This window comes from Lutjanus erythropterus, chromosome 19 (assembly GCF_056507025.1).
Source record: "Lutjanus erythropterus isolate fLutEry1 chromosome 19, fLutEry1.hap2, whole genome shotgun sequence".
In the NCBI taxonomy this organism is placed as follows: Eukaryota; Metazoa; Chordata; class Actinopteri; order Lutjaniformes; family Lutjanidae; genus Lutjanus; species Lutjanus erythropterus.
Genome location: NC_139335.1, coordinates 17,848,680 through 17,868,937, shown reverse-complemented (window position 1 = coordinate 17,868,937; position 20,258 = coordinate 17,848,680). Strand labels below are relative to the sequence as shown.

At 40.5% G+C, this 20,258-nt stretch overlaps 1 protein-coding gene across 1 annotated transcript; it reads right to left on the bottom strand.

The window, feature by feature from the left end:
- Positions 1-885: 885 nt before the first annotated feature.
- LOC146309612 (voltage-dependent calcium channel gamma-4 subunit-like) lies at positions 886-19,910 on the bottom strand. Its single transcript, XM_084743869.1, has 4 exons — positions 19,263-19,910; positions 5,136-5,219; positions 3,474-3,614; positions 886-1,812 (listed from the first exon to the last, which is right to left on the bottom strand). The coding sequence occupies exons 1-4, from the start codon at positions 19,483-19,485 to the stop codon at positions 1,289-1,291; spliced, it is 972 nt and encodes a 323-aa protein (XP_084599995.1). The 5' UTR covers positions 19,486-19,910; the 3' UTR covers positions 886-1,288.
- Between the last annotated feature and the right edge of the window lie 348 nt (positions 19,911-20,258).

Here is a 20,258-nt window from a genome sequence, read left to right as displayed (position 1 = left end):
GGCAGTGCTGAGAGATAGAGCCCCAGTTGTCTCTTTCAAACCTAAGATTAGAGTATAAGGCAAGACCAAACTGGTTATGAGGACACAATACACACTTTGGAGACAGGTCCACACTTTTATAGCAACTGCGCACACACACACACACACAAATGGAACACTTTCAAGTCGAAGAGTACATTTCTTTTAGCACCTTGTTAAATACTTTACAGGTAGAATATCAACGCTTCACTCTCACTTTATCCACAATGTTTAGTGATCATTACACAAAGAAGGGTTGTGATCAACACGCTGCTCGTTTAAGCATTTTTGACACTTGAAAGATTGAAAGAACACTAATTTCGCATTGGCTACAGCACAGACAATGTAACTCTATTCTGCTTCGATGATCTCTAAAAGCCAGCCCGTTCTCACTCCCGACGCGTCAAATACAGCAGTATTCACTGTCCCTATGCTTCGATCTATGACGCTGAAGGGACCCCTCTAGTGTTGTGTTTACAGTACATTGTGTACGTAATACTGATGCATGGATGGGCTCTGAGTTGTGATGTACAGTCCTGTATCTGCACCTCTGCGGGCTACATTATCTTTTAAATGATGTTGAGCAGTCTGAGCTTTTCAGGGGATTTCTTTATGGTCTATTGCACTGATGTATGAGTGTTTTCTTTAAGTATTTACTTTAATGATTAGAGAAGTGTACAGTAATGTTTCTGCAACTTAAGCAGCATAACTAAAACTGTAGTAGGAAAATCTCCAGAGGAAACAGTATTAAATTATCATAGAAGTTGCGCTGCTGTGCCTTGTGCGTAAATGCACACGTTATGTCGCACATCACAGCACCCTATTTCCCACCAGCAACCATTATTAATCAGAAAATTGTTTTTTATGATCAAGCTTGCCGAATCTCGGTATTAACCACAATGGTCACAGTTGAAATTGTGGTCTGCATCAGTAGTACATACGTGAATTTAAATATGACACTAAAAGTGCAAAAGTGACACTAGAGGGGTCATCAGCATCCTCATTTGAACTGTAGGGCCACTGACCAAGCTGCTATATTTGACGAGTTAGGAGTGAAAATGTGTTGCTAAAGGCAGATAAATGACTCTGACTGTTAATTGGCTCATCTTCTGTCCAGCTGACTGTCCTCTCTTCTCTCCTGGTCCTTTCGAAAAGGACAGTCTCTCTGACAACTGCGCCTCTAAGATGGCAGGCTATCACAAGCACTCGGGCTCCAATAGATTAGCCCACATCCACTTCCAGGTGAACCTCTGGCCCTGCAATATGCCGCTCACACCGGTGTGGTCCTGCGATTCACCCCGTCCTTTAAATCATTGGGGAAACAGTTATGGACCTGAAGGAATTCAGCGGATGCCTCATGTTCGGGGCTGTAAGTGTTCTCGGTCACACTGTCCCTCGCCAGGGCGTACATAGACAGCTCATCCAGGGCCCCACTGGATGGTGCCCCCTTCAGACCGACCACCGGTGAGTTCTCCCGTGATGCCTCTGTAGAATGAGAGCTAGCGTGCGACGTCCGCCGGCGGTAGCGGAAGCTCGGTATCCTTGAGTACGGGGAGGAGGAAGAGAGTGAACGGATGAACTCACGCCGTGCCCTCCAGCGAACTTCCTTGTTTTTCTCAATGTAGATGTTGATGGCGAGGACAGCCACAGTTTCGGCCACAATGAAGGAGAGGGCGCCAAAGTAGAACGACCAGCCGTAGGAGTAAGTGTACTTCTTGTCATCGTCACGTTTATCATTGGGATCTCCTGCATTGCTGGAGATGTAGACGATGATGCCAATTATGTTACTCAGACCTGAAAGAAAGAAAGACAACAGAATCAAGAATTTGACTGTATAACACATGGATGTTGTCTCTGTTACGTCCCCTGTATGTTTCTGTTAAAAAACAGACCACCTTCCCCACATTTAAGCAATGAAGTACTGTGAAATATATATTAAAATATATATAGAAATTCATATTTGTCATAGATATTCAAGATTTTGATCCACTTCAACATCTTGGTCCTTTGTACACCTACTGATGAAGCAAAGGCTTGTGTATTTAGCATTCTGTATTTTTCCAAAGTTTAAGTTTGACACCTTTCACTGTTGGAGCAGCTAAACTGCACAGCTTCTGCCTCACTTCCTAGACATTGTTGTCAAAAGTACAGCTGCATAAAAAGTAAAAGTCAAATAGTCAAATAAACAGGAAATGGCCCACACACTGCAGAGCTCAAACTTTTTTAATGCGCCAAAGTAGTGACATTTCTCTGCTCTTCATCGGATGAAGATGCAGTGTTGCAGTGTCAATACTTGCTCGTTAATTTTTCCACATAAGAACACCCCAACTGAAAGATCCAGAGTGAGAGAGAAGTTTAAACAAACTATTTAGATGTTTAAAAAATCAAACCAACTATGTACAAACTGTATTTACAAGCTGTAGGAACATCGTAGTCTAGAGAGAAAGAGTGAGAAGCTCATTTGCACTTTGAAAAGTGCTAATTCAGAGAGTTTGAGAGCAGGAGCATCTATGTAAAAAACTCACCATTACTCTCCTTGGGATGAGCACATTGATTCTGATGGATTGAAACATCGATTCTCACAAGCTACTAATTTGGTATAGATTTCTTGAAAGACCTATCAATAATAATGTTTTGAGTACTTTTGTATGATGTTTGTGCCAATAATCAGTCCTGATGTTTTTATTTAGTTGACCCATGTCACATGACTGTGGAAATTTATGAGATGTGAGAACCTGCAGTCTCACACTTCTGCATGAAACTTGTGAGAGAGTGGCAGAGAGCAAACGTGTGTGTGGTGTAACTTTTCACATGTAGATAAAAAATACAGCGAGATGCGCTATTCGTGACAAGAACGTTCCACAGCAGTAACATGAGCCTCTCTCATCAAACAACACCTGAAAATTAACAGAAGTTGAAAAAAACAAAAAAAAGGATATTTTTTTATTTCATAAATTTTGTTTTTGTTCTCCTGCCTGGCGCCTGCCAAATACACCACACTGACTTCCTACGCACAGCACGACAGGTAAGGGAGAGGTAGACTAAAATAATAATTTGTCACTATTCACTTTTTAGAAATGAAGTCATGAAGATGGACTGAAAAGCTGCTAAATCTAGTGGCAAAGTCATGAGTTGGCGTCACTGTTTTTTGAAGCCAGCTTCATTTTTTCACCCCTGGAGTTTGTCACCTGGATATTACTCACAAACTCCCACTGTGGTAAGTTGTTCATCAGTCAATGATTGTGTGTCCTGTGTCCTCACCACTTGTGTGTGTGGTGTGTGGTGAATGGAGAGCCTGACCTTCATCAGTCTATCTTTATCACCGCACCATTGATGAGGTTCAGTATGTGACCACAGGTGCCACATCAAGCTGCCTTTACTCATTATAAGTCCCAGCCCTCACATGATTGCTCTTCGCTGGGAGGATGGCAGGACACCATCATCTTCCCGCTCACCTGCAGCTACAAAGAGGATGCCTGCGCTCAGGAGGACGTTGTTTGTCTTGTTGTAGACTCGGCCCAGTCCTACGCACAGCCCGCCAAGCATCAACAGGCAGGTGCTGAGGATGGGGAACACGCTGGAGGCACGAACTATACCTGCAGTGAGGGAGGAGGGAGGACGTGGCAAAGAGATCATTAACTGGGTTAGTAATTAAATCACTGTAAATGGTTTTAACCAGTTAATAATACACACACCTGCTAATGTAATGTAATATAATAAGACAACCCTCCAACTATGTATAACTAATACATATATAGATTTATAGGATTTGAGACAAATAATCACAAAAAGGCTTTGATTGTAGTGCCTAATTAACCAATAATGGATTGGACAAATTCTAAAGCAAACCAAAATACCACTATAAAATGATTATTGACAGGCAGATGATGTGTAGACTTAATAAATTCATTTAACAACACTGTTTTAACAAGAAAAATGGTCTCTTTTAAATAATTTGAATTTTCATTATCCTGTTGAGCCCTCATCTATCCAGTTCTCCACCTCTTCCATTTTTGAGAACTCCATTATCTTTTATACTTCGGGGCCTTGTTGTGACAAAGCTTTGCTAATCAGCTGTGGGATGTAACAAGAGCTCTCACTGACTATCACCTCCCCAGAAATGAATCACTGTGCCATTTTACAAGCGTCCAAGGATGGATGAGCTTATTCAACTGTAAAGTTGAATAAGCCCTACTGGCTAATGGACTGAGTTTGGACTTTGTCCAAAGTCTGATAAGTCCTTTTTGTTCTTCTCTGCATATTAGGCAGATACTGAATTGGCTGTGCCATACATGAAGATCCTTTTCTAATTGAATATCCCCATTTTATATCCAATTAATCTCAATCTAAAAGCCTTGTCATTTTCAATTTTCACCAGTTTTCACAGAAAAATGCTTCAAAATTAGCAAATAAGCAAATTCTTCTTGCATGTAAAAGAGTAAAAAATAACTAAATGCTAATTAAAAGAACAATTATGTTAAATGTGTGAGTGTTGTGCTGTTAATGCAGCATTTTGCACACCGTTTGTTTTGTTTTTTGTTTTTTGGTTCTTTTTTTTTAGAAATGTCACTTGTAATAATAAATTATAATGAGCCTCTTCTGTGTTTGAGCTCCATGTCTGAAGCAGCAGAGTCAAGCTCTCTGTAGTGGGGTTGGAGCTAATTGGTAAGCAACATTTCATTTAAGTGTGAGAGTCAATTAAAACTCTTGAACACCGGGATTGAACAAATTAAGATTTTACTGCCAAAACAGTTTGACCAAGCTACCTTTAATTGTTCTGATATATGACAAGTGCTTAAAAATAAAAAATATTAATTTGCAAGAAAAGCAAGATGAAAAACAGATTAAAAACATCAAGGGTTGTGATCATAGTCTGAAATTCCATAATTCTTGTAATCTAGCCTTGAACATATTTAAAGCCTGAGGCACTGAATGTTGTCACATTTCTCTGCTCATTTTACTCCTTTGCCCTGCATTTCATCAGTCTCTGTATCGCCTGTCTGTATTGCCTGTTTGGAGACTGCCCTCAGAATCAAATGATATAGACGCTAAAGGTCAGTGGACCTCCCAACAATTTTAATAATGCCAGACAAAGAGGACGAGTGGGGAGCACTTACGCAGCAGGTATTCAGAGCTGTCTGTGTCGTAGTCGTTGTCGTCAGGGAAATGGTTGATTCTGTAACAGCTGCCTTGATTGATGCCTGCAGGACAAAGACATTAACCAGAGAGAGATATATGCTTTAACCGTGTGATGTATGAAGGCTGTTCAGCTACCAAATAGGATCAAGAATATAAACATGGATCGCCGTTTGAGGCAAGCTTAAGTTTAACTGGATTTAGTTGATGCTTGGTGGTTGAACTTTTGATGTGAATCTATATGTAGCTAAAGGATGTGTGGGTGCTGGAGTCAGAGCCACAGTTGCTCCCTACCCAGTGACCTGTTTTTATTAAACTGTGTCCACTAAAGTAAGACAGTCTGATAAAAAAAAAAAGGGAGGAGTGGAAAGCAAAAATGCCAGCAAAAATGGCCATGTAAATGCTGAAGTCTATCCCTGAGTGAGTAAGTGATGAAGTTACACCATTGGTCACTTGAGTATTGATGTTTGATTGGCTGTGGATCTTTACTTTCAAAAAGAATAGATGTGGACAGTCCTCTAATGACCCTTCCTAAGCCCCGCCCTCGCCCTTTTCATAACGTGGATCAACTCTCTGCTTTCCTGTTTCCTGTATAGGCTTGTTGAATTTTGAAGATGTTGCTGGGGGACGTTACATTACATTATGTGTGGTACAAAACGTGGTGACAACTCACGGTGACACGAGGGGAGTACACAAAAATATCAGAGGGAGATAGCTGTTTGCATGATGAAAGCTAAAGACCCTGTTGTTTGCATAATTACACTGCATACAGATAAAGACGTTACGTTACGTTACGTTACGTTACGTTACGTTACGTTACGTTACGTTACGTTACGCAAAAATACCAAGATAGGCTGTGGGAAAATATTTCTATTACAAATAAAACTATCAAAATGCCTTTGCGTCTAGCATAGCATCTCTCAAAAACTAAAAAATAAACATAATGCAGTTACTTTTCTGAGTGTTAAGAAATTAGAAATGTATCAAAAAGATTAGAATTCTTTTGGATCAATGTGTTTAATGAATTAAATTATTACTTTAATCTATTTAAGGGTAATTTTATTCATTTGCACAAACGATTGTTAAAGAAACATCTCTATGCTTTCTTTTTGGGAACATTAATTTAAGAAAAGACAACCTTCTGACAGAGAGTGCATGCAACTCAAGGTGCTTTAAATGAAGCTGAACAACTGTATTTTCCACCTTGGAAATTTCCTTGGTTTTTTACCTCCAACCATAAATGAGACTTTGACCTAAATTTTAAAGTACAGTGGCGGTCAGACAAGAATTGTTGTTGCCGTCCATACCTCCCTGGGTCCACCATGAATCCTGCACACTAAAGATCACAGCTCACTGCACAAAAAAGAGAGCCAGCATGAGGAGGAGGGGGAGCTTGTGTTTTGAGGATCAGTGCATACGTTATATGGTGGTGGGATTAAGATTGCATTGCCTGGGGGGATTTTAGGGGTTGTGGCGCGTGTCCAAATCCAGCTCAGGTGAATGGTTGAGTAGCAGGAGGAACAAGAATCCTATTTGAACAACAAAAGAATGTGTGCTGGAAGCTTTTAATGGTGAGGGAGGTGAGTTATAACGAGAGAATGGAGTGGAGAGAGAGACAGAGAGAGGTTAAAGCTGAGAGATGCCTGTAGCTGTAATTGAGCTGGTGTATAAACAACACCTTGTCTAGAGAGAACGGGTTGGGGGTGGGGTTAATGGATGTGCTCAGTGCAGCGGTGGTAACGCTGGGAGGTCTTTGGCTATTCATTCACCATTTGGGCTTCGAATGCCCTCAATACTTTAGTTATTCTACAAACAACACCCACGGAATTAAAGGTGGACTGGCCTGTGGCTTCATATGCATATTTTCACATGAGCATATGTGTTTTTGTGTGCATAATGTGTCCATGTGCATATCTTTGCATTTGTCTGCATTCCAGAGTAGAAGGAAAGCAACTGACCATTTGAAAAGCTCCACCAGCCTTAGTTACTGTTGCTACGTCTGTCTTGCACAGCACATGATGCAATGACAACTGTGGCTCTTTACCACTTGATATTTTATTTAGCGACCCTAAATCCGTCCTCCAAACAGCAACTATCCAATCATAGATTAGAGACCATAACTGGGCAAAGCAGGCATGTCAGGCTTTGTATTTCTCTACATATTGAGGTGTGCATCTGGAGTGATACTCTGCGTCTCATGAGTTTGGATGGTGGCATGTTTTGTGTTGTCTTTAAAAAACCTAAAACACAACAGCACTTGTGCGAGGAATGGATCAGTCTCTACCTTTATCTGCTGTAATGTAAGCTGCATACATTAGCATGTCCAGCTAACTAATGCTATCTTACTACCTGCAGTAATGTTAACCCCAGCTAAACTTATGTTACCTCACTGGAAGTAAGGCTTGGTTACTACTAAGGTCATGAGCTAGTTAGCCAGACATAACAAATGCAGCTTACATTAGAGCAGATAAACACACATTTTAATCAATTCCTTACACTTTTATGTTTGTAGTTTTGAAGAGATAAAAAAGACATCACCAAAGACCAAGTATCTTCTCCATGCACACTGCTTTAGCATGTCAAGACCTGACCTGCTTGGACTTAGTTTTGGTTGGTTGCAATCACTGTTTTGGGGGAAAAGATTTAGGGAACAGTTAAATTAGAGTTAATCTTTCACTATCTCCATAACCAACAAAGACTTTTTCTTACCCTACATAGAAGATACAAAGTCCCTTTTAATCTTTAACTGCCTAACAGACAGCAGAGATTAGAGCTGAGCCACCACAGTATAATTTTCAACCATCACACTAACAGCCTGTGACGATGACAGGCAGACACCTGTCAACTCCATTTCCCAGGTGCCAAGGGGTCAACAGCCATGATTGTCTGTGCCACAGCTTTTAAGGCCACGCTGGCTTCCATTAACTAGGTCTGCTGCTTAATAAGGGACATCAAATTAATTAGCGTCAAATCAGTCGGTGGAAATGGAGCACAAGTTTCTGTGTCTAGTCACTGATGGAAAAAAGGGCTATGGACTATTTTAAGCACTGATATGAGACTTTGTGCCGTGTGAAAAAAAACACACACATCTGGCTCTTGTGGTTAGATCAAGAACTGTGAAGATAACGAAAATACAGACACCTTTGCTTGCTGTTAATTGCTGTGTAAACACTAAATCATGCTGCGGTGTGCAGGCTTGTAGCAGATTTTACACATGCATTTTTGTAAGAGTGTGTGTATCTGTGTGTGTGTGTTTGTGTGTGTGCTTTCTACAAAACTAAAATGTCACACTGCTTTTACACTGTTTCAAAACTGCACACAAAGACACATCTTTCACTGTGAACTCAGAACGCTACTATTAATTTTGACTTGTGGACACTATTCTCCATCCTCTGCTTCAGTCCAGACCCCAGCTACTCCAGCCAGTCTGACGCCTCTGTCTAGTCTCCTGGGTTCGTGTGTGTGTGTGTGTGCGTGTGTGTGTGTGTGTGTGTGTGTGTGTGTGTGTGTGTGTGATGGAGAATGGAAGAAATAAAAGACAATATTGCAACTGATTGGGAATCTGATTATAAGCGAAGGCCTCAAGGTTCGTGATTTATGAGTGACAGTTTTCAGCTCAATGTCTACGTTTAGTTTTGTGTGTGTGTGTGTGTGTGTGTGTGTGTGTGTGTGTGTGTGTGTGTGTGTGTGTGTGTGCGTGTGTGCATGCAGGCTGTCAGATGGAACCTTCATGAAATGAAATAAAGTCTGAATACTGACTAGCTGGGAGGGAGGGAGGAGGGAGGAGGCAGAGATTAAACAAGGGAACAAGGTACAAGGAAATGAAACAACAAAAGCCCAGGGAGCAGAGGAATGATGGGGATGAAAATAAGATAGGAGACCACATTAAAGACAAACCCAGACAGAGGAGGCAAGCAGGAGGCAAACAGTGAATCAACAAGAGAGAAGGCATCAGGAAATACAGAGAGAGTGGTAAAGGGCAAAATGTGGATTGCACAACATTATGCTTGTGTTGGAGGACAGTTGTGCTGAATGGACATGCAGAGACAAAGGGTACAGGCATACAGCTGGTCACCTGAGTAACACTTATGTAAAGCGTTGGCAGTAGGACAGGTTACATGTAATGAACATTAGTAAAAAGTTGTTTTTTTTTTTAAGTTCCAATGAAGTCAAAATCAATGTTTGTAGTGTTTTTATCACATATGTATTGCACTATACATCACTTACATGTAAAGTAATAATAATACTTTCCTTAGTACTTTGTATCAAAAGTAATTAGTTACGTTACTCTTCTATTACAATATTACTTTTGTATCTTGTTTCTGGACTTATCGCACTCCAAAGTGAAACAGCTGATCCACAGAACACCCGAACAAACTTGTTGTTAGCTGTCTAGATGTCGCCTGTGGTGGAAACAAAGTCAGCCTCTCTGAATGTGGCCTTCAAATTAGACTCCATCACTGCATATTCTCTCTAGAGGAGCCAAACAAACTCAAAATAATGACATGACAGTACTTCCATCCTTCATCCAGCTTTTAGGCTAGCAGCTGAGGCAAGCTGCCCTAACCTGCTGCATGTCATTATAAGAGCCTACTTAAAACAACAAGTAAATCAGAGTGACTTGGATTAGTAACTGTAATCAATTGCTGTATTGTAAATCCCTCAAGTCAAGTAATAATATTACAGCGATTTATTACTGAGTAATGCTTTACAGCACTGCCTATGCACTAGTATCTGGCCCAACAATGAAAAGTGTGGAGTGTTTCTGAATATTGGGCCTCACTGTACAAAAGCACAACTTTATAACTTTATTCACTGATTTGGACGAAACTGGAGAAAATATTTTCTGGTTTCCAAGCTGATGTCCTCTGGTTGCTCAGCTTCAACTCTTGGGTATTTAATCACAGAGCTTTCCTGGTGGACAGATGGCTTTAACTCACTTGTTGCTAGAGTACCTAATGGGCACTGTTAGCTGTTAGCTGATATTAGACTCAGCAGCCTCGAGGGTGACCAGATCCTAACCAAGCCATAAGTGGGACAAAGAGTATGTTTGTGTGAAACCATGTGAAACACATTGCCAATGATGAGAGGTCTAAAATTTTGATATGTCTCTCTTACTTAAAAAATAGACTCGCACTTTATCTCACGCTTTGTGCTCTGGGTGGCACACAACAGAAAACAGATAAGTACCTTTTAAATTTGATGTGCTTTAGGCCGCAGTTAATAGAATGTAATGCTAACTTCAACATTACTTTCATAATTGTAGTACTTTCATAATTGCAGTACTTGAATAGGTTTCTCATTTTTTTATGGGAGAGAAATTGAACTAATTGTGTTGTGACAAATTGAGAATCAATCTTACACAGTCAACACATTACACAGGAAATAATGTATTCCCGGGGCCTGACTGGAGTTTCAAAGCCTCATGCTGAGCATCTCCTCCTCTTCTCCATGGCAACCCCTGCTGGTCTTTAATAAGCTCTTTTACATAAACAATCTCCAAGGATGCTTTTGACGTCTTCAGACAGCACTTCCCTGCTCCCCTTCACAGATCTGTCACCGCTAACAGTACATGACTGCGAGACACAAATGGACTTATAAGTGCACAGACGTGTACATACAAACGTACGCACACACAACGTATTGGAAGCAGCTGTCACAGCTGCGGTGCCACCGGCAACAGGATGATGCACGTTGTCATTATTTTGAATTAACGGTGCTCAGCCAATAAAGGAGCGGCCTCTGTGGAATACACCAATAGCATTGTCTCATTATTGAGTCCAATACTCAGACCTCACTCTGGTCTCTCCAGGAGCATGATGCTATATCATGACAACAAGCTTCATGCTCATTTTCATACTTCAATATCTCTGCAGATAGACTGATGATTACACCCATCAAAAGTGACCGGAATATTGAATTTCACTACACTCTTAGAAACAAGGGTTCCAGGGGGATCCTTCCGAGGGGCTGACGTTCTACCCAGAATTCTTTGCTCTTGAAGAACCCTTTCACCCTTCTGAAGAAAGGGTTTGTCAAGGGTTCTTTGTAAGACAAAGAGTTGCATTAGGAATCCTTTTCATCCACAGAACCCTTTGGGAACCCTTGGGAGAAGGAGTTCTTTAAAGACTGGTGAAATCCTTAGAGAACTATTTCATTGAGGGTTCCTTTTACCATAAGAAAGGGGTTCTTGTTAGAACCACCTGGGAGGGCTCTAGATAAAACCCTATGTTCTTGGTAGAACCCCCATGGTTGCTTCTTGTTAGCATCTTTAAAAGGTGCACTCCTTGAAACTAGAGTTCTTCCTGGAGGGCTAAGGTTCTACAAGGAACTATTTGCTTCTGAAGAACCCTTTTTTTGAAGAATGGGTTTGTCAAGGGTTCTTTGTAAGACTAAGGGATCTACTTAGAACCCTTTTCATCCAATCAAATATTATAGAAATCCTTGAAGTCATGGATTCTCTGTATCATCATAAAAGGGTTTTGGTTGAACCCCCTGGTTTGGTTCTACATAAAACCCTTGAAATCTAAAAAGGGTCTCAGTAGAACTTGTTTGAAGGGTTCTAGATAAATACTTTGTGATATAAACAGGTTGTCAGTAGAACCCCCTGGGTGGGTTCTATATAAAATACTTATTTATCTAAAAAGGTTCTCAGTCTAAACCCCTAGGTAGGTCTAGATAAAACCCTTGGCTTATAAACCAAGGTTCTTGGTTGACCACCTTAGGTGGGTTCTTGTTAGCACCTTTGAAGTTGGAGCAGTTCTGGATAGAACCCCCATAGCAGGTTCTTAGTAAAACCATTACACCATTGAAGGGTTGTCTGTAGAACCTCTCACAGGGGTTCTGTGTGAAACCTTTCACAGATTGTGCTAGGTATAAACATTTATTTTGGGTTCTTGGTAGACCTTTCTGAAAAGGTTCTAAGTGGAACCTTTAGGTTTTATCGATAATCAAAAGCCAAAGAACCCTTTATTAGTCAATAAGCATGTTTATTTCTATGAGTGTACTTTCAGTAAACAGATGTAACAGATCTACAGCAAATCGGAACAACAGCACCATGTTCTGCTTTGCTTTTATTCTTATCCTGGTTGCGTTTAGATCTGTGCGTGAACACTGACAGTGCTCTGAGGTTTACAGCAGGTGGGATGATTAGGTTTTACGAAGCCGTAAACAGATAGAGCACTGTTACTGGGGCTTGATATCAAATGCAGACATGAACGCACAACTCGCGCACACTTAGCGACACATACATTTATTACTTTGGAAGCAGGGAATGCCGGGGCCGAATATAAAAGCATCTTGGTAATCAAACAAACCCTTCCATTTTTTTTCACCAGCCACCACCAAGTGAGGATGAAAGAAAAGCAATTTGGCGAAGACATCAGTGATTCAGTGTTGATATGACTGACAGTTGGTTAATTAAATTGTCACCAGGCAGCAATTTCTTCAAACACAGCTCTGCTTGGGGAAGACTGTGCATGTGCATCCATGTTGTTAGAAGAAAACTGAGATCTATTGCCCCATGAAGTCTGTTGTGAAGGCTGCTATGCATCATTACTTGCTTATACAAATGTGTCCATAATGGACTCAACACTATGCTTAATATTTTATTGTTTGAGAGCAGATGCAGATTGTATTACATCCCATGGGGTTTTTCTTTTATATCGTATATTTCCTATGTGATTAATTTTTTTCCTTCTTTTTGAAACTTTTTTTAACCGATTTTAGAGCCATTATAATCCAAAGATATTAAACTAATACTCATAAAAACTCAATAGGACAGCAAAAAATGGCAAATTTGCTTTTCTGTATTGGGTTGTCTGGTCATGATCTCAAATATAGATGGATGGTAAAGGAATGAAACAGGTGAAAACAATGAGGAATGTAATGTTTCAATATTGAAACAACAGAAGCCCCCTCTAATTCTCGACAATTTTAAAAGCCACTACAGCACATATTTTGATGATTCTGGAGGCCCCTGTGGACAAAAGCAGTTGTGTTTCCACTGTAATAACCACAAAATATAACATTAAAAATACAATTATTTGAATAAAAATCTCCCCCTGCTTCATCAATATTAAAATTGAGACTGTTTCATTCATTTGAACAGAGAAAGGTAAGCAGTTTTTCCCTGTCTCCAGTCTTTATGCTAAGCTAAGCTTACTGGCTGCTGGCAGTAAATTGATAATTTAGCCAACAGACATGAGATTGGCATCAATGTTCTCATCTGTCTGTCAGCAAGAAAGTCAATAAGCAATTTCCCAGAATGTCAAACTTTTTTCTTGAAGTTTACTATTTGCAGGCTTGCATATGACACAAAGGAACTTTATTTAGAAAAGAAGAGAACAAAAAACAAAATGCTTCTGAAATGAAAAGGGGCTGAGGGGGCTGTGGGCATGAAGTGGGTGAGAGAGGGCTCATTAAAACAGCAGAATAGCAGAGGAGAAAAATGATGAAAGACGATGAGGATGGAGGAATTAATCCTACAACTGTGTAAAGTGATGAAAAGAGAGAGTGCACATTAAGCACAGGAGAGGAGGACAGTGTGACTGAGGTAGCTGGGTCCTCCTGGTTACTTAGCAACACATCCACATACCTAAACAACAGACTAGGTTGATTGCCAATGACTCCCAAAATAATATATAACTGGTGGGGCACACCAGAGTCATGTCTAAAAGGGAACCCTCGATTTGTGAAACTCTCACACATGGACACTTGATTCAGTGCAGCAGCATTTGATTCAACAATGGTGGATATACTAGGAGACACTTCTAAATATTCTTGTCTCACCGAGTTTGATGTGCATCAGCAGTTGGACAAGGATAACAGCAAGACAAATTTTTTCTCACTCAATTTTTCAATTCACTGGATTTTTTCTTAGCCAATTACAATATGATTGCTATTACACACCATCATATGCATAAAATCTGCCTTTAAAAACTAAAGGTTTTTTTGCAATCAGAACATTGAAGATAGAGAACAACACTAGCATCAAGTGGTTGGGAGTTTAAACACAGCACAAAATGAACCTCTGATACAAATCTTTGAATGTATCACAATATCACGATACTAGGAGTGTTACTATTCCAATATTAAATCGAAAATCAATCAAAATTGAGCTTTCAAGTACAAGAATTGAATGGAAAGGCAGAATTGGCGATCCTCGCAGTATTCATTTTTCTCTCCATCCCCAGTTTCGTTCGGCATCTGGCACATCTCCAAAGAAAACAGCACCACTTTAAAGACAGCACAGCATAGTTTACCAGCTGTAATATTACACTTGACACCATATAGAGTTTTTAAAGAAGAATTTTAAAATGTTATTGACTGTTGTCAGGACATAAAACCAATCATCTGTTGATCTTTATCAAGACTCAGTCATAAGTTTAACAATGGCACAGACAAATCCCTCTAAGTCCAGTGTTGTGTTTACTGGGGGATCGCAAATACCAAATGTATCCAAGTGTGCATTTTCTGTTATTATTGTAGGTTTAATAACCGTCTGCTGAGTTATTCTAAGACACTGGATGACAACAAAGCCCCCAGAATTAACAGAATGGGTTAATACAATGGTGGAAATAGCATCTTATGAAAGTACGCTCAGTAGAATAAATGGTGATCAGGTGAAAGGAGCATCTCCTTGTGACTGGTTATGGATTCACATTGAAATGAAAGATAAGCCCACATGATTATGAACTTACTCTGTGATTATCTGACCCTGTGGAGTGATGTATGAGGATATCTGTCACTTTTTTTTGTTTGTTTGTTTTCTGAACTTTTCTTTACAAACTTGGGTCCACCTCCATATTATAAAAAATATGTGCCTTGTATACTTGTATGCCTGGAAATTAAAACATGTACACCATGTACCAAGCCTTTCAAACAAATAAAAAACTTGAATTATATACATACATAAAAAAGAATGGCAAAGCAATCGGTGCAAAATAACCAAATGTTTAAATCAAAAAATGGAATTAAATCATGACCGTAAAATGAAACATCATATCGAATTGTTGATTTGAAGAATTGGACAACCCTACACGATACAGAGAATCAATACATTTTCAAGAAACATAATAATGCAGCACTCAAGTGTATCAATATTTTCATACACCCCATACAATTCAGCATTTTAGGCTATATCAGAGGTATTTTGTCCAATACAGGTATCCGTATTGGAACAACATTTAAATGTAAATATGGGTCATAATAAGCTGCTTGTACAGACAACTTATATGCACGTTTTTACTTGTGAGGACAGGCTGTACTTCCGCACATCTTCTCAGTTGTCTTCTTTAATTATAGACTTGTGGAGAATGGTGGGAATGGCAAAGTGACCCAAAGCCCCTCAAAATAAACCCCTCCTCACAAACGCACACTTCCACAGCCCCCCCGAAAAGAAAAAAACAGAGCAGCTGCCTCACCCTTCACGCCACCTCCAGCTGGGATGTTTACTGTAAATATGCACCTGCTGATTGGATTAGTCATCAGGTCATTTTTCATTGTCAGAGTTGGTTTTATTTACTGGAGTCACGTATAAGCAACAGCCTCTGATGCATTGCCGACTCCGATGCAAATTAGGCGCGCTCAGTGCCACCCTGGCCTCGCAGCATTTGTGTGGGAAAACAAACACAGCAGAAAAAAAATCAAAACAACTGCTGAGAAATGCAAGGGACTCCACAAATAATGGCAGTGTTGACCTCACCGTACCGTAGCCTCATTTGATATATTCCTGCCTGCTCCTTAAATGTCATGAAGGCCTGCTGAGGAAGAGTTTGCTGGGCAGTGAAACACATTCGCTATCAGGGTCTGAGAAGAGAAAAGGGCTAAGGAGTGCCAAACGGCTGCTACAGCAATGTGTTGTCGCCGCAATCTGCTCAGCCAAACGTGGTGATGTTTTCACCAGTAGCTGTGATCCACACCGAGCCGTTCCCGTCAATAACCCAGCGTGTTTGTCATTATGACTAGAGGGGGGTGTGTGTGTGTGTGTGTGTGTGTGTGTGTGTGTGTGTGTGTGTGTGTGTGTGTGTGGAGAGGTAGGGGGGTTGGGGGGAGGGGGGGGTGAGTCTTCCTTCATTGTCTTCTCCTCTATACTTATGAGTCTCCATGACAACAGAGCCACCGTCCAGCAGCTTGTAGTTTTAGGCAGAGGCTCAGAAGTGAAACTAGCAGAACAATATGATAGGCCAGCCTTTGTTCGTCCAAATGTCCAAATTGTCCAAAAAGGAAGTCCAATCTTTGTCCTCAGCCTCATCAACATCAATTCAGTCTCTGCTGTCATGAATCCGCTTTCATTATTTACTTCAAAGCACTGAGGGGAAATCATGCTTGACGTAATAGTTGGTAGGCATCGGTAATTTATTTTCATTTCTGAGGGTCTCGGTCAGAGGATGTAATACAGCCTGTGAATCTGTCCACATCACAGGCAGGTGCCCAGCCAAGCATGACTCTCAGTAAATTGCAAGTGTCATAACACGCCAGGATGTTCTTCTTCACATGTGTCCAAAGCGTCCATCATCACCACAGGACAAGGCTAGAGACAGTTTAATTATTGATGACAGCTCAATCTCTCCCTATACGTGGCCTCTGATCATATTAAGTCTTGAAAATGTGAATAAATACAAGCTAACCAACCTGCAGAGTAGATGTCTTCATTTTATTTATTTATTTTTTCTTCTGCACTCTAAAGACCATGCATCTATCAGGTTTTTTAGGTATTTTAGGTTTGTGTTTCTTTTTTTAATGTTCATAAATCATATCTTTGAAAATGTTTTGGGGAATTTCAATCAAACTGGTGTTTTCAAATTAAGAATGATTTTCTTTTTTTCTTTTTTCTTTTGCAGATGGACTCTTCAAATGTTTAACAGCACCTGAACCAACACAAAAACAGATATTACCAAGGTAACAAAAGTATCTAGAATCCCCACAAAATGTTTTTTTATTTTGTTTTGTGCTTTATGGGGGGCAAAGTGTAAAATATCCAGCTGATTGGAGGGAGAAGACACAAAACAGATTTAGATGCCTTTTAATAAATAAAAATGTCTTGCATCAATAAAAAACTTATTATATCAACACAAATATACTCAAAATAAATGCAAAGAATGATTTGGAGGTCAGAAAAGTTTCAGTTCTTGTTTCCTTTCCACAGCACAAATATATTAGAGTGGCACTGATTAATCAATTAATCAGTTAATACATTGATTTTTAATCAACTATTACATTAATCGCCAACTATTTTAAAAATCATTGTGAGTAATTTCTTAGGAAAAAATTGCAGAATTCTCTGACTCCATCTTCTCAGATGTGAATATTTTCTGATTTCTTTCCTCTTCTATGACAGTAAATTGAACATCTTTGGTTTCATGTACAAAATAAGACATTTGAAGAGGCCATCTCTGGCTTTGGGAAACACTTCACCATTTTCTGACAATTTATAGACCGAAGAACTAATCGACTGAGAAAATGATCAACAAGTTAATCAATAACAAAAATAATTGATAGCTGCAGCTCTCACCTGCATTTCTGCATCTGCATCAATGCTCCAGAAATGACACGAAGGCTGTGTGTCAGGTTTCATGTGATGTCTTCAGGGTAGACACCTGCTCTAGTATACAGGTGTACACGTCTCTGCATCCCTGAAGTGACTATCTGTCTGTAGCTTTGGCTAAACCCCTCACTAATTCTGCAGTTTATTAAAGTTAATATTTGGAGATTTTTGTTTTGACATGCACATTTATTTCAACAAAGCAAAATGTGTTTGGGGTTGAATTGTATATAATGTCAGCCGGGTAGCTGAAGAGGAACTGCAACAATTAATCAACTAATCATTATTAATCAACTATTAAATTAATCTTTAACTATTTTGATAATCAAATGATCATTTTCAGTAATTGTTGAAAGAAAAATACCCAGATCCTCTGATTTCAGTTCATCAATATGAGTATTTTCTGGCCTCTTTATGTCTTTATGACAGTGAACTGAATATCTTTGGGTTGTGGACAAAACAGGATATTTGAGGACGTCAACTTGGGATCTGGGAATCACTGATCAACATTTTTAAGCATTTTCTGAAAATATATTGACCAAACAACTAATCTGTAAAAATAATTGACAGATTAATTAATTAATTAAAAATAATTATTAGTTGCAGCCCAAATCTGAAGATACAATCTCTCTTTGCTTTCCTGTGGCAGCACATTTATTTGTAAGTCTGTTTCTGTCTCTTTCTCCTGACATGAACAAATCCATCTCGTCACATCGACTCATTCATTGATGGCTGAGGCAAGAAGTCAAGGGGCGTCCGGAAGGAAGATTGGTCAATGAATGAGCGTCTGTCTGCCTCTGAAGTGAGACGTCACTGGCAGCGCACCTCCTTTTCAAACACCAAATGCGTAAAATGAATCAAGAACACTTTCCAAAGGGATGAAAAGGTGCGACAAGGGATGTTTACCTCGAGTTTTATAACAAAAACTTTTTTATATATTTTGCTTGGACATGACGTGAACTCAGAGTCATCTATTTTTAAATCACCGGGCATGTTTCCATAGCAATTTCAGGGATGTTGCCAAGCAACAGCATCGGATACAATGAAGACATGAATGAAAGTAGACTCATGGCGCGCTCATTTCCTGGCAGCGGCCGGCATAAAAGTGAATGGGCTCAGACGCGCCGGCTTGGCTTCGCATTTTCTCGCAGACTATAACACAGCCGACAGTATTTACTGTGTGGGCCTGCGCTCAAACAATGTAACAGTTGGCAGACAGCTTGAGTTCTGTGCTTAGCGAGACGCCGGGCGTTCGTTTCCCGTGTAACTTAAGCAGCGTTAATATCCGCCGGCGTGCGCGTAGACGCTTTCTCCATCTGACCTGTAACCCCTGAAAGCCCTAAAACCTTTATCATCATTTTCTTGTTGTGTCCTGATCTCTCGTTTGAGACATTTGGCGTGCGTAAAGGGAATGCGCTCTTTTGTGCGCGCAGATGTCTGTGCGCACTGAGAAACAAAAGACTCCTTGAAAAAAGAGAGAATTCAAACTATCTATTGTACTAATGGAACATATGTGAATGACCACGCAGAGCCCTGTGTGTTCGAGCGATTTTCACAGGCTTACCTTCAATACAGCAGATTCTCCACAGCCCGGAGTGGGTGAGGTCGCCCTTCTTGGTTTTGGGCTGCGGTTGGGTCTCGTCTGTAGTGGCATTAGTGCTGTTGCAGATGTACGCCCGCGAATAAAGCCAGTAGTCCGTGCCGATCGCGATGGTCATCAGGCTGAAGGCGGCGAAAGCCCCCACGGTGGCCAGCAGTGTTTGAACCCCGCGGTCACACCAAGCCATGGCGCTTCATACTAGTCCACACTCTCAGCGGTCCAACATGCACTCACCGGAGCGCGTCAGGGCGCGGATGATCCTTTGGTCATACTTGTTTAGGCGCGTCCACTCTCTGCTCCTCTGCTCAAAGTGTCGCCCAGAGAAAGAGGAAGGAGAAGAAGTGGGAATGTTGTCCGAGACGCTCACCTGATGCTCAAAACCAACTGTTTGCTGCTGTGGATATGAGAGGACACCAGTTGTGCCCACTCCAGAGGCTCCACGCAGGTTGGAAGCGCGCAGGAGAGCCCGACAGCAACATCGTGTACTAAATCAGAACACTTCAGACCTCCTCACCACTTCATTCTTCTGGTTCTCCTCTTTTATTCTTGTCTCAAAACACTTTTCTCTGTTCCTACACAGACTGCGCCTCTGTTAAAACCCGTTGCCAAAGAAGACTACGTCAATGGCTCCTAAGTGAGACCCCACCCTCGCCAATCTAACCAATGGACGAGATGTGCTGTTGAATAAAGAAGAAAAAAACTCTCTGTGACATTATGATTTTCAATTGGGTCACTAATGCGTTTAAAATATGACGATTCTATCTTTGGGGAAATATTAATTATCCAAACAATCTGTCTCTCATGTGAGACACGCATGTGGACACTCTCCACTGAATTCAGCAGCTATGAATATTACCAAACTCTCAGTTCAGCTGTCACAGGGGTGATGACGGGGGTGGGGGAGAGAAATAATGAGACTATTTGACACAACGGTCCCTCTCTGTGATGCACAACGCCAAA

Excerpts from the sequence above, each read along its gene's own strand:
- LOC146309612 (XM_084743869.1), bottom strand. The coding sequence starts at position 19,485 with ATGGCTTGGTGTGACCGCGGGGTTCAAACACTGCTGGCCACCGTGGGG. Across the intron at positions 3,615-5,135 it reads CAGCTCTGAATACCTGCTGC|GTATAGTTCGTGCCTCCAGC; the intron begins GTAAGTGCTCCC and ends CCCTCACTGCAG. Across the intron at positions 1,813-3,473 it reads CATCCTCTTTGTAGCTGCAG|GTCTGAGTAACATAATTGGC; the intron begins GTGAGCGGGAAG and ends TCTTTCTTTCAG.